We start from the raw sequence: 12,544 nt of genomic DNA, 5'->3' as shown, positions 1-12,544 counted from the left end.
ATTTTGCTCTATGTAAAATTTTTAAGAAATGATTTCATTTTAATGTTTTACATTTTCTGGTTGGCTGTCTGTGAGAATTCTTTAATGTGATCCGTTGCTTGGACAGCCTGGTGACATTACTGCAGCTCCATGCTGGGAATCCCCATTGAAGAATGCTACAATCCACTGCAAGGTGAGAGGTAAACTTCTCGCCACAGAGATCATTAGACCTTTCAGTGCAGCTTTCTTCGAGCTCAGCAGTGAGCACCCTTGTTTTTCCACTGACCACAAAATCCAGGCCTCAATGTTCATTTGGACGATGTGTTTCATGGTCTGCATTACTGAAATCAGCAAACAGTCCTCCGAGACAGTGGTAGGTCTATGGCCACTAAATATGCACTTATCCTACTCAATGATATGAGAAAAGATTTGTCTTCAAGTATACAGCAGTCAGATAAATTAGAGTTATACTGAGCAATGTCTGAAATGTGTTCAGGAGAACTTCCTTGACCAGGATGTTCTTGGTCCAACTAAGAAGGAGGCTTTGCTGGATCTGGATCTGGAAAATGAGGTGGGCCAACGGGACCAAGTGTCTGTGGGGTAGCACTTGGGTAAAAGTGACCATTGAATCAGAAGGTTTAGATTAGTAATGGAGAACAGCAAGAAATCATATAAAGGTTCTACTAAATTGGAAGAGGGCTAACTTCAATGGGATGACAGGGAATCTAGCCAGAGTAAAATGGAAACAAAGACTGTTGTCCTGCTGCTGCCTGGTGTCCTCCAGCTGCTGCCTGGTGTTCTCCTGCTGCTGCCTGGTGTTCTCCTGCTGTTGCCTGGTGTTCTCCTGCTGCTGCTGCCTGGTGTTCTCCTGCTGCTGACAGGTGTTCTCCTGCTGCTGCCTGGTGTTCTCCAGCTGCTGCCTGGTGTTCTCCTGCTGCTGCTGCCTGGTGCTCTCCAGCTGTTGCCAGGTGTTCTCCAGCTGCTGCCTGGTGTTCTCCTGCTGCTGCTGCCTGGTGCTCTCCAGCTGCTGCCTGGTGTTCTCCTGCTGTTGCCTGGTGTTCTCCAGCTGCTGCCAGGTGTTCTCCTGCTGCTGCCTGGTGCTCTCCAGCTGTTGCCTGGTGTTCTGCTGCTGCCGCCTGGTGTTCTCCTGCTGTTGCCTGGTGTTCTCCTGCTGTTGCCTGGTGTTCTCCAGCTGCTGCCTGGTGCTCTCCAGCTGTTGCCAGGTGTTCTCCAGCTGCTGCCTGGTGTTCTCCTGCTGCTGCTGCCTGGTGTTCTCCTGCTGCTGCCTGGTGTTCTCCTGCTGTTGCCTGGTGTTCTCCAGCTGCTGCCTGGTGCTCTCCAGCTGTTGCCAGGTGTTCTCCAGCTGCTGCCTGGTGTTCTCCTGCTGCTGCCTGGTGTTCTCCTGCTGTTGCCTGGTGTTCTCCAGCTGCTGCCTGGTGCTCTCCAGCTGTTGCCAGGTGTTCTCCAGCTGCTGCCTGGTGTTCTCCTGCTGCTGCTGCCTGGTGCTCTCCAGCTGCTGCCTGGTGTTCTCCTGCTGTTGCCTGGTGTTCTCCAGCTGCTGCCTGGTGTTCTCCTGCTGCTGCCTGGTGCTCTCCAGCTGTTGCCTGGTGTTCTGCTGCTGCTGCCTGGTGTTCTCCTGCTGCTGCCTGGTGTTCTGCTGTTGCCTGGTGCTCTCCAGCTGCTGCCTGGTGTTCTCCTGCTGCTGCTGCCTGGTGTTCTCCTGCTGCTGCCTGGTGCTCTCCTGCTGTTGCCTGGTGTTCTCCTGCTGCTGCCTGGTGTTCTCCTGCTGTTGCCTGGTGTTCTCCTGCTGCTGCCTGGTGTTCTCCTGCTGTTGCCTGGTGTTCTCCTGCTGCTGCTGCCTGGTGTTCTCCAGCTGTTGCCTGGTGTTCTCCTGCTGCTACTGCCTGGTGTTCTCCTGCTGTTGCCTGGTGTTCTTCTGCTGCTGCCTGGTGTTCTCCTGCTGTTGCCCGGTGTTCTCCTGCTGTTGCCTGGTGTTCTCCTGCTGCTGCCTGCTGCTCCACTGCTGTTGCCTGGTGTTCTCCTGCTGTTGCCTGGTGTTCCCCAGCTGCTGGCTGGTGTTCTCCTGCTGCAGCCTGGTGTTCTCCTGCTGTTGCCTGGTGTTCTCCTGCTGCTGCCTGGTGTTCATTTGCTGTTGCCTGGTGTTCTCCTGCTGCTGCCTGGTGTTCTCCTGTTGTTGCCTGGTGTTCTCCTGCTGCTGCCTGGTGTTCTCCTGCTGTTGCCTGGTGTTCTCCTGCTGCTGTCTGGTGTTCTCCTGCTATTGCCTGGTGTTGTCCTGCTGCTGCCTGGTGTTCTCCTGCTGTTGCCTGGTGTTCTCCTGCTGCTGTCTGGTGTTCTCCTGCTGTTGCCTGGTGTTGTCCTGCTGCTGCCTGGTGTTCTCCTGCTGTTGCCTGGTGTTCTCCTGCTGCTGCCTGGTGTTCTACTGTTGCCTGGTGTTCTCCTGCTGCTGCCTGGTGTTCTGCTGTTGTCTGGTGTTCTCCTGCTGCTGCCTGGTGTTCTCCAACTGCTGCCTGGTGTTCTCCAACTGCTGCTGCCTGGTGTTCTCCTGTTGCTGCCTGGTGTTCTTCAGCTGCTGCCAGATGTTTTCCTGCTGTTGCCTGGTGTTCCCCTGCTGCTGCCTGGTGTTCTTCTGCTGCTGCCTGGTGTTCTTCTGCTGCTGCCAGGTGTTCTCCTGCTGCTGCCTGGTGTTCCCGTGCTGCTGGCTGGTGTTCTCCAACAGTTGCCTGGTGTTCTCCTGCTGCTGCCTGGTGTTCTCCTGCTGCTACCTGGTGTTCTCCTGCTGCTGTCTGGTGTTCTCCTGCTGCTGCCTGGTGTTCTTCTGCTGTTGCCTGGTGTTCTCCTGCTGCTGCCTGGTGTTCTCCTGCTGCTGCCTGTTGTTCTTCTGCTGCTGCCAGGTGTTCTCCAACTGCTGCCTGGTGTTCTCCTGCTGCTGCCTGGTGTTCTCCTGCTGCGGCCTGGTGTTCTCCTGCTGTTGCCTGGTGTTCTCCTGCTGCGGCCTGGTGTTCTCCTGCTGTTGCCTGGTGTTCTCCTGCTGCTGCCTGGTGTTCTCCTGCTGCTGCCTGGTGTTCTCCTGCTGCTGCCTGTTGTTCTTCTGCTGCTGCCAGTTGTTCTTCTGCTGCTGCCAGGTGTTCTCCAACTGCTGCCTGGTGTTCTCCTGCTGCTGCCTGGTGTTCTCCTGCTGCGGCCTGGTGTTCTCCGACTGTTGCCTGGTGTTCTCCTGCTGCTGCCTGGTGTTCTCCTGCTGCTGCCTGTTGTTCTTCTGCTGCTGCCAGGTGTTCTCCAACTGCTGTCTGGTGTTCTCCTGCTGCTGCCTGGTGTTCTCATGCTGCGGCCTGGTGTTCTCCTGCTGTTGCCTGGTGTTCTCCTGCTGCTGCCTGATGTTCTCCAGCTGCTGCCTGGTGTTCTTCTGCTGCTGGCTGGTGTTCTCCTGCTGTTGCCTGGTGTTCTGCTGCTGCTGCCTGGTGTTCTCCTGCTGCTGCCTGGCGTGCTCCTGCTGTTGCCTGGTGTTCTCTGCTGCTGCCTGGTGTTCTCCTGCTGCTGCCTCGTGTTCTCCTGCTGCTGCCTGGTGTTCTCCTGCTGCTGCCAAGTGTTCTCCTACTGCTGCCTGGTGTTCTCCTGCTGCTGCCTGGTGTTTTCCTGCTGCTGCCAGGTGTTCTCCAACTGCTGCCTGGTGTTCTCCAACTGCTGCTGCCTGGTGTTCTCCTGCTGCTGCCTCGTGTTCTCCTGCTGTTGCCTGGTGTTCTCCTGCTGCTGCCTGGTGTTCTCCTGCTGCTGCCAGGTGTTCTCCAACTGCTGCCAGGTGTTCTCCTGCTGCTGCCAAGTGTTCTCCTGCTGCTGCCAAGTGCTCTCCTGCTGCTGCCAGGTGTTCTCCTGCTGCTGCCTGGTGTTCTCCTGCTGCTGCCAGGTGTTCTCCAACTGCTGCCAGGTGTTCTCCTGCTGCTGCCAAGTGCTCTCCTGCTGCTGCCAGGTGTTCTCCTGCTGCTGCCTGGTGTTCTCCTGCTGCTCCTGCCTGGTGTTCTCCCGCTACTGCTTGGTGTTCTCCAGCTGCTGGCTGGTGTTCTCCTGCTGTTGCCTGGTGTTCTCTGCTGCTGCCTGGTGTTCTCCTGCTGCTGCCTGGCGTGCTCCTGCTGTTGCCTGGTGTTCTCTGCTGCTGCCTGGTGTTCTCCTGCTGCTGCCTCGTGTTCTCCTGCTGTTGCCTGGTGTTCTCCTGCTGCTGCCTGGTGTTCTCCTGCTGCTGCCAGGTGTTCTCCAACTGCTGCCAGGTGTTCTCCTGCTGCTGCCAAGTGTTCTCCTACTGCTGCCTGGTGTTCTCCTGCTGCTGCCTGGTGCTCTCCTGCTGCTGCCAGGTGTTCTCCAGCTGCTGGCTGGTGTTCTCCTGCTGCTGCCTGGTGTTCTCCTGCTGTTGCCTGGTGTTCTCCTGCTGCTGCTGCCTGGTGTTCTCCTGCTGCTGACAGGTGTTCTCCTGCTGCTGCCTGGTGTTCTCCAGCTGCTGCCTGGTGTTCTCCTGCTGCTGCTGCCTGGTGCTCTCCATCTGTTGCCAGGTGTTCTCCAGCTGCTGCCTGGTGTTCTCCTGCTGCTGCTGCCTGGTGCTCTCCAGCTGCTGCCTGGTGTTCTCCTGCTGTTGCCTGGTGTTCTCCAGCTGCTGCCTGGTGTTCTCCTGCTGCTGCCTGGTGCTCTCCAGCTGTTGCCTGGTGTTCTGCTGCTGCTGCCTGGTGTTCTCCTGCTGTTGCCTGGTGTTCTCCTGCTGTTGCCTGGTGTTCTCCTGCTGCTGCCTGGTGTTCTCCTGCTGTTGCCTGGTGTTCTCCAGCTGCTGCCTGGTGCTCTCCAGCTGTTGCCAGGTGTTCTCCAGCTGCTGCCTGGTGTTCTCCTGCTGCTGCCTGGTGTTCTCCTGCTGTTGCCTGGTGTTCTCCAGCTGCTGCCTGGTGCTCTCCAGCTGTTGCCAGGTGTTCTCCAGCTGCTGCCTGGTGTTCTCCTGCTGCTGCTGCCTGGTGCTCTCCAGCTGCTGCCTGGTGTTCTCCTGCTGTTGCCTGGTGTTCTCCAGCTGCTGCCTGGTGTTCTCCTGCTGCTGCCTGGTGCTCTCCAGCTGTTGCCTGGTGTTCTGCTGCTGCTGCCTGGTGTTCTCCTGCTGCTGCCTGGTGTTCTCCTGCTGTTGCCTGGTGCTCTCCAGCTGCTGCCTGGTGTTCTCCTGCTGCTGCTGCCTGGTGTTCTCCTGCTGCTGCCTGGTGTTCTCCTGCTGTTGCCTGGTGTTCTCCTGCTGCTGCCTGGTGTTCTCCTGCTGTTGCCTGGTGTTCTCCTGCTGCTGCCTGGTGTTCTCCTGCTGTTGCCTGGTGTTCTCCTGCTGCTGCTGCCTGGTGTTCTCCTGCTGTTGCCTGGTGTTCTCCTGCTGCTGCTGCCTGGTGTTCTCCTGCTGTTGCCTGGTGTTCTTCTGCTGCTGCCTGGTGTTCTCCTGCTGTTGCCTGGTGTTCTCCTGCTGCTGTCTGGTGTTCTCCTGCTATTGCCTGGTGTTGTCCTGCTGCTGCCTGGAGTTCTCCTGCTGTTGCCTGGTGTTCTCCTGCTGCTGTCTGGTGTTCTCCTGCTGTTGCCTGGTGTTGTCCTGCTGCTGCCTGGTGTTCTCCTGCTGTTGCCTGGTGTTCTCCTGCTGCTGCCTGGTGTTCTACTGTTGCCTGGTGTTCTCCTGCTGCTGCCTGGTGTTCTCCTGCTGTTGTCTGGTGTTCTCCTGCTGCTGCCTGGTGTTCTCCAACTGCTGCCTGGTGTTCTCCAACTGCTGCTGCCTGGTGTTCTCCTGCTGCTGCCTGGTGTTCTTCAGCTGCTGCCAGATGTTTTCCCGCTGTTGCCTGGTGTTCCCCTGCTGCTGCCTGGTGTTCTTCTGCTGCTGCCTGGTGTTCCCGTGCTGCTGGCTGGTGTTCTCCAACTGTTGCCTGGTGTTTTCCTGCTGCTGCCTGGTGTTCTCCAACTGTTGCCTGGTGTTTTCCTGCTGCTGCCTGGTGTTCTCCTGCTGCTACCTGGTGTTCTCCTGCTGCTGTCTGGTGTTCTCCTGCTGCTGCCTGGTGTTCTTCTGCTGTTGCCTGGTGTTCTCCTGCTGCTGCCTGGTGTTCTCCTGCTGCTGCCTGTTGTTCTTCTGCTGCTGCCAGGTGTTCTCCAACTGCTGCCTGGTGTTCTCCTGCTGCTGCCTGGTGTTCTCCTGCTGCTACCTGGTGTTCTCCTGCTGCTGTCTGGTGTTCTCCTGCTGCTGCCTGGTGTTCTTCTGCTGTTGCCTGGTGTTCTCCTGCTGCTGCCTGGTGTTCTCCTGCTGCTGCCTGTTGTTCTTCTGCTGCTGCCAGGTGTTCTCCAACTGCTGCCTGGTGTTCTCCTGCTGCTGCCTGGTGTTCTCCTGCTGCGGCCTGGTGTTCTCCTGCTGCTGCCTGGTGCTCTCCTGCTGCTGCCAGGTGTTCTCCAGCTGCTGGCTGGTGTTCTCCTGCTGCTGCCTGGTGTTCTCCTGCTGTTGCCTGGTGTTCTCCTGCTGCTGCTGCCTGGTGTTCTCCTGCTGCTGACAGGTGTTCTCCTGCTGCTGCCTGGTGTTCTCCTGCTGTTGCCTGGTGTTCTCCTGCTGCTGCTGCCTGGTGTTCTCCTGCTGCTGACAGGTGTTCTCCTGCTGCTGCCTGGTGTTCTCCAGCTGCTGCCTGGTGTTCACCTGCTGCTGCTGCCTGGTGCTCTCCATCTGTTGCCAGGTGTTCTCCAGCTGCTGCCTGGTGTTCTCCTGCTGCTGCTGCCTGGTGCTCTCCAGCTGCTGCCTGGTGTTCTCCTGCTGTTGCCTGGTGTTCTCCAGCTGCTGCCTGGTGTTCACCTGCTGCTGCCTGGTGCTCTCCAGCTGTTGCCTGGTGTTCTGCTGCTGCTGCCTGGTGTTCTCCTGCTGTTGCCTGGTGTTCTCCTGCTGTTGCCTGGTGTTCTCCTGCTGCTGCCTGGTGTTCTCCTGCTGTTGCCTGGTGTTCTCCAGCTGCTGCCTGGTGCTCTCCAGCTGTTGCCAGGTGTTCTCCAGCTGCTGCCTGGTGTTCTCCTGCTGCTGCCTGGTGTTCTCCTGCTGTTGCCTGGTGTTCTCCAGCTGCTGCCTGGTGCTCTCCAGCTGTTGCCAGGTGTTCTCCAGCTGCTGCCTGGTGTTCTCCTGCTGCTGCTGCCTGGTGCTCTCCAGCTGCTGCCTGGTGTTCTCCTGCTGTTGCCTGGTGTTCTCCAGCTGCTGCCTGGTGTTCTCCTGCTGCTGCCTGGTGCTCTCCAGCTGTTGCCTGGTGTTCTGCTGCTGCTGCCTGGTGTTCTCCTGCTGCTGCCTGGTGTTCTCCTGCTGTTGCCTGGTGCTCTCCAGCTGCTGCCTGGTGTTCTCCTGCTGCTGCTGCCTGGTGTTCTCCTGCTGCTGCCTGGTGTTCTCCTGCTGTTGCCTGGTGTTCTCCTGCTGCTGCCTGGTGTTCTCCTGCTGTTGCCTGGTGTTCTCCTGCTGCTGCCTGGTGTTCTCCTGCTGTTGCCTGGTGTTCTCCTGCTGCTGCTGCCTGGTGTTCTCCTGCTGTTGCCTGGTGTTCTCCTGCTGCTGCTGCCTGGTGTTCTCCTGCTGTTGCCTGGTGTTCTTCTGCTGCTGCCTGGTGTTCTCCTGCTGTTGCCTGGTGTTCTCCTGCTGTTGCCTGGTGTTCTCCTGCTGCTGCCTGCTGCTCCACTGCTGTTGCCTGGTGTTCTCCTGCTGCTGCCTGGTGTTCTCCTGCTGTTGCCTGGTGTTCTCCTGCTGCTGCCTGGTGTTCGTTTGCTGTTGCCTGGTGTTCTCCTGCTGCTGCCTGGTGTTCTCCTGTTGTTGCCTGGTGTTCTCCTGCTGCTGCCTGGTGTTCTCCTGCTGTTGCCTGGTGTTCTCCTGCTGCTGTCTGGTGTTCTCCTGCTATTGCCTGGTGTTGTCCTGCTGCTGCCTGGTGTTCTCCTGCTGTTGCCTGGTGTTCTCCTGCTGCTGTCTGGTGTTCTCCTGCTGTTGCCTGGTGTTGTCCTGCTGCTGCCTGGTGTTCTCCTGCTGTTGCCTGGTGTTCTCCTGCTGCTGCCTGGTGTTCTACTGTTGCCTGGTGTTCTCCTGCTGCTGCCTGGTGTTCTCCTGCTGTTGTCTGGTGTTCTCCTGCTGCTGCCTGGTGTTCTCCAACTGCTGCCTGGTGTTCTCCAACTGCTGCTGCCTGGTGTTCTCCTGCTGCTGCCTGGTGTTCTTCAGCTGCTGCCAGATGTTTTCCTGCTGTTGCCTGGTGTTCCCCTGCTGCTGCCTGGTGTTCTTCTGCTGCTGCCTGGTGTTCTTCTGCTGCTGCCAGGTGTTCTCCTGCTGCTGCCTGGTGTTCCCGTGCTGCTGGCTGTTGTTCTCCAACTGTTGCCTGGTGTTTTCCTGCTGCTGCCTGGTGTTCTCCTGCTGCTACCTGGTGTTCTCCTGCTGCTGTCTGGTGTTCTCCTGCTGCTGCCTGGTGTTCTTCTGCTGTTGCCTGGTGTTCTCCTGCTGCTGCCTGGTGTTCTCCTGCTGCTGCCTGTTGTTCTTCTGCTGCTGCCAGGTGTTCTCCAACTGCTGCCTGGTGTTCTCCTGCTGCTGCCTGGTGTTCTCCTGCTGCGGCCTGGTGTTCTCCTGCTGTTGCCTGGTGTTCTCCTGCTGCTGCCTGTTGTTCTTCTGCTGCTGCCAGTTGTTCTTCTGCTGCTGCCAGGTGTTCTCCAACTGCTGCCTGGTGTTCTCCTGCTGCTGCCTGGTGTTCTCCTGCTGCGGCCTGGTGTTCTCCGACTGTTGCCTGGTGTTCTCCTGCTGCTGCCTGGTGTTCTCCTGCTGCTGCCTGTTGTTCTTCTGCTGCTGCCAGGTGTTCTCCAACTGCTGTCTGGTGTTCTCCTGCTGCTGCCTGGTGTTCTCATGCTGCGGCCTGGTGTTCTCCTGCTGTTGCCTGGTGTTGTCCTGCTGCTGCCTGATGTTCTCCAGCTGCTGCCTGGTGTTCTTCTGCTGCTGCCTGGTGTTCTCCTGCTGTTGCCTGGTGTTCTGCTGCTGCTGCCTGGTGTTCTCCTGCTGCTGCCTGGCGTGCTCCTGCTGTTGCCTGGTGTTCTCTGCTGCTGCCTGGTGTTCTCCTGCTGCTGCCAAGTGTTCTCCTACTGCTGCCTGGTGTTCTCCTGCTGCTGCCTGGTGTTTTCCTGCTGCTGCCAGGTGTTCTCCAACTGCTGCCTGGTGTTCTCCAACTGCTGCTGCCTGGTGTTCTCCTGCTGCTGCCTCGTGTTCTCCTGCTGTTGCCTGGTGTTCTCCTGCTGCTGCCTGGTGTTCTCCTGCTGCTGCCAGGTGTTCTCCAACTGCTGCCAGGTGTTCTCCTGCTGCTGCCAAGTGTTCTCCTGCTGCTGCCAAGTGCTCTCCTGCTGCTGCCAGGTGTTCTCCTGCTGCTGCCTGGTGTTCTCCTGCTGCTGCCAGGTGTTCTCCAACTGCTGCCAGGTGTTCTCCTGCTGCTGCCAAGTGCTCTCCTGCTGCTGCCAGGTGTTCTCCTGCTGCTGCCTGGTGTTCTCCTGCTGCTCCTGCCTGGTGTTCTCCCGCTACTGCTTGGTGTTCTCCAGCTGCTGGCTGGTGTTCTCCTGCTGTTGCCTGGTGTTCTGCTGCTGCTGCCTAGTGTTCTCCTGCTGCCGCCTGGCGTGCTCCTGCTGTTGCCTGGTGTTCTCTGCTGCTGCCTGGTGTTCTCCTGCTGCTGCCTCGTGTTCTCCTGCTGCTGCCAGGTGTTCTCCAACTGCTGCCAGGTGTTCTCCTGCTGCTGCCAAGTGTTCTCCTACTGCTGCCTGGTGTTCTCCTGCTGCTGCCTGGTGTTTTCCTGCTGCTGCCAGGTGTTCTCCAACTGCTGCCAGGTGTTCTCCTGCTGCTGCCAAGTGTTCTCCTACTGCTGCCTGGTGTTCTCCTGCTGCTGCCTGGTGTTTTCCTGCTGCTGCCAGGTGTTCTCCAACTGCTGCCTGGTGTTCTCCTGCTGCTGCCTCGTGTTCTCCTGCTGCTGCCTGGTGTTCACCTGCTGCTGCCTCGTGTTCTCCTGCTGTTGCCTGGTGTTCTCCTGCTGCTGCCTGGTGTTCTCCTGCTGCTGCCAGGTGTTCTCCAACTGCTGCCAGGTGTTCTCCTGCTGCTGCCAAGTGCTCTCCTGCTGCTGCCAGGTGTTCTCCTGCTGCTGCCTGGTGTTCTCATGCTGCTGCCTGGTGTTCTCCTGCTGCTCCTGCCTGGTGTTCTCCCGCTACTGCTTGGTGTTCTCCAGCTGCTGCCTGGTGTTCTCCTGCTGTTGCCTGGTGTTCTCCTGCTGTTGCCTGGTGTTCTCCCGCTACTGCTTGGTGTTCTCCAGCTTCTGCCTGGTGTTCTCCTGCTGTTGCCTGGTGTTCTCCTGCTGCTGCCTGGTGTTCTCCTGCTGCTGCCAGGTGTTCTCATGCTGCTGCCTGGTGTTCTCCTGCTGCTGCCAGGTGTTCTTCTGCTGCTGCCAGGTGTTCTCCTGCTGCTGCCTGGTGTTCTCCTGCTGCTGCCAGGTGTTCTCCTGCTGCTGCCTGGTGTTCTCCTGCTGCTGCTGCCTGGTGTTCTCCTGCTGTTGCCTGGTGTTCTTCTGCTGCTGCCAGGTGTTCTTCTGCTGCTGCCTGGTGTTCTTCTGCTGCTGCCAGGTGTTCTTCTGCTGCTGCCTGGTGTTCTTCTGCTGCTGCCAGGTGTTCTCATGCTGCTGCCTGGTGTTCTTCTGCTGCTGCCAGGTGTTCTTCTGCTGCTGCCTGGTGTTCTTCTGCTGCTGCCAGGTGTTCTTCCGCTGCTGCCTGGTGTTCTTCTGCTGCTGCCTGGTGTTCTCCTGCTTTTGCTGCCTGGTGTTCTCCAACTGTTGCCTGGTGTTCTCCTGCTGCTGCCTGGTGTTCTCCTGCTGCTGTCTGGTGTTCTCCTGCTGCTGCCTGGTGTTCTTCTGCTGTTGCCTGGTGTTCTCCTGCTGCTGCCTGGTGTTCTCCTGCTGCTGCCTGTTGTTCTTCTGCTGCTGCCAGGTGTTCTCCAACTGCTGCCTGGTGTTCTCCTGCTGCTGCCTGGTGTTCTCCTGCTGCTGCCTGGTGTTCTCCTGCTGCGGCCTGGTGTTCTCCTGCTGCTGCCTGGTGTTCTCCTGCTGCTGCCTCGTGTTCTCCTGCTGTTGCCTGGTGTTCTCCTGCTGCTGCCTGGTGCTCTCCTGCTGCTGCCAGGTGTTCTCCAACTGCTGCCAGGTGTTCTCCTGCTGCTGCCAAGTGTTCTCCTGCTGCTGCCAAGTGCTCTCCTGCTGCTGCCAGGTGTTCTCCTGCTGCTGCCTGGTGTTCTCCTGCTGCTGCCAGGTGTTCTCCAACTGCTGCCAGGTGTTCTCCTGCTGCTGCCTGGTGTTCTCATGCTGCTGCCTGGTGTTCTCCTGCTGCTCCTGCCTGGTGTTCTCCCGCTACTGCTTGGTGTTCTCCAGCTGCTGCCTGGTGTTCTCCTGCTGTTGCCTGGTGTTCTCCTGCTGCTGCCAGGTGTTCTCATGCTGCTGCCTGGTGTTCTCCTGCTGCTGCTGCCTGGTGTTCTCCTGCTGCTGCCTGGTGTTCTCCTGCTGCTGCCAGGTGTTCTCATGCTGCTGCCTGGTGTTCTCCTGCTGCTGCCAGGTGTTCTTCTGCTGCTGCCAGGTGTTCTCCTGCTGCTGCCTGGTGTTCTCCTGCTGCTGCCAGGTGTTCTCCTGCTGCTGCCTGGTGTTCTCCTGCTGCTGCTGCCTGGTGTTCTCCTGCTGTTGCCTGGTGTTCTCATGCTGCTGCATGGTGTTCTTCTGCTGCTGCCAGGTGTTCTTCTGCTGCTGCCTGGTGTTCTTCTGCTGTGCTGCCCCCACCAGCACAGGCATTGTGCTTGTCTCTTTGGAGACACTAACAGTCTTCCTTCTTGTACTTCCAGCAAAAGATGGCACACAACATTGAAGAGAGGGCCAAGGCCAGCGGAGGGGTGCTGTTCCTCCACATCCTCACCCTCATGGAGGAGGAGGCTTGGAGTTAGCAGTCACCAGGGAGGTTGTGCAATCACTGATGGCGAGATAGGGGTGCGAACCCCAGAGTGTGAAACAATGAATGAGGGTGCACAAGGGTGCATCTGGCATCCAGAAGGACACATGGAGCTCCACAGCAAGCATGGTTAGGATGAGGAGATGGGAGGTCCTTAACCTTTACATGCTTATTTTCAGTCTTGCAGGTCATAGTGAAACTGAGGCAGAAGATGTTGAGAGATTGGGGGACAGCCGGCCACCTCTGAGGAGGAGGAGGGATCCTCAGAGGGTGCAGCATCACATCATTTCCTCACATCCTCCACCAGTGCAAATACTCTCATATTGGTGGGTACATAATTGCAGTTAGGTTCAGGGTCACAAGCTGGTGAGCATACCACAGACACACACAAGCAGCTGATGGAGGCTCTGACAGCTGAGGCCACTGACAGTCGGAGGTCTGTGGGAGGCCAGGCCCAGCTAGAGGTCCAGGCTGATGACTTGCCTTTGGAGTCGGCTGTGATGTGGCAACTGCTGCAACTGCAGCGGGAGGTAATGGAACATCTGGCGGAGCTTCCTGAGACTGTGCGCAA

General features: G+C 58.3%; 1 protein-coding gene across 1 annotated transcript; it reads right to left on the bottom strand.

The window, feature by feature from the left end:
- Positions 1-388: 388 nt before the first annotated feature.
- LOC137368829 (transcription factor SPT20 homolog) lies at positions 389-11,819 on the bottom strand. Its single transcript, XM_068029034.1, has 5 exons — positions 11,671-11,819; positions 6,957-7,169; positions 4,791-5,003; positions 1,137-1,499; positions 389-572 (listed from the first exon to the last, which is right to left on the bottom strand). Exons 1-5 carry the CDS (start codon positions 11,817-11,819, stop codon positions 389-391), a joined length of 1,122 nt encoding a protein of 373 aa, XP_067885135.1.
- Positions 11,820-12,544: the final 725 nt, after the last annotated feature.

The sequence above is a fragment of the Heterodontus francisci genome, chromosome 4 (assembly GCF_036365525.1).
Source record: "Heterodontus francisci isolate sHetFra1 chromosome 4, sHetFra1.hap1, whole genome shotgun sequence".
Classification (NCBI taxonomy): Eukaryota; Metazoa; Chordata; class Chondrichthyes; order Heterodontiformes; family Heterodontidae; genus Heterodontus; species Heterodontus francisci.
Note: the sequence above shows the minus strand (reverse complement) of the source record. Positions and strands in the feature narration are given on the sequence as shown.

Bases quoted from the DNA above. Each gene is read 5' to 3' on its own strand.
- LOC137368829 (XM_068029034.1), bottom strand. From the start codon at position 11,819: ATGCCTGTGCTGGTGGGGGCAGCACAGCAGAAGAACACCAGGCAGCAG. The intron at 7,170-11,670 runs GCAGCAGCAGGA...GGAGAACACCAG, and splicing joins CAGCAGCAGGAGAACACCAG to GCAGCAGCTGGAGAGCACCA. The intron at 5,004-6,956 runs GCAACAGCAGGA...GGAGAACACCAG, and splicing joins CAGCAGCTGGAGAACACCAG to GCAGCAGCTGGAGAGCACCA.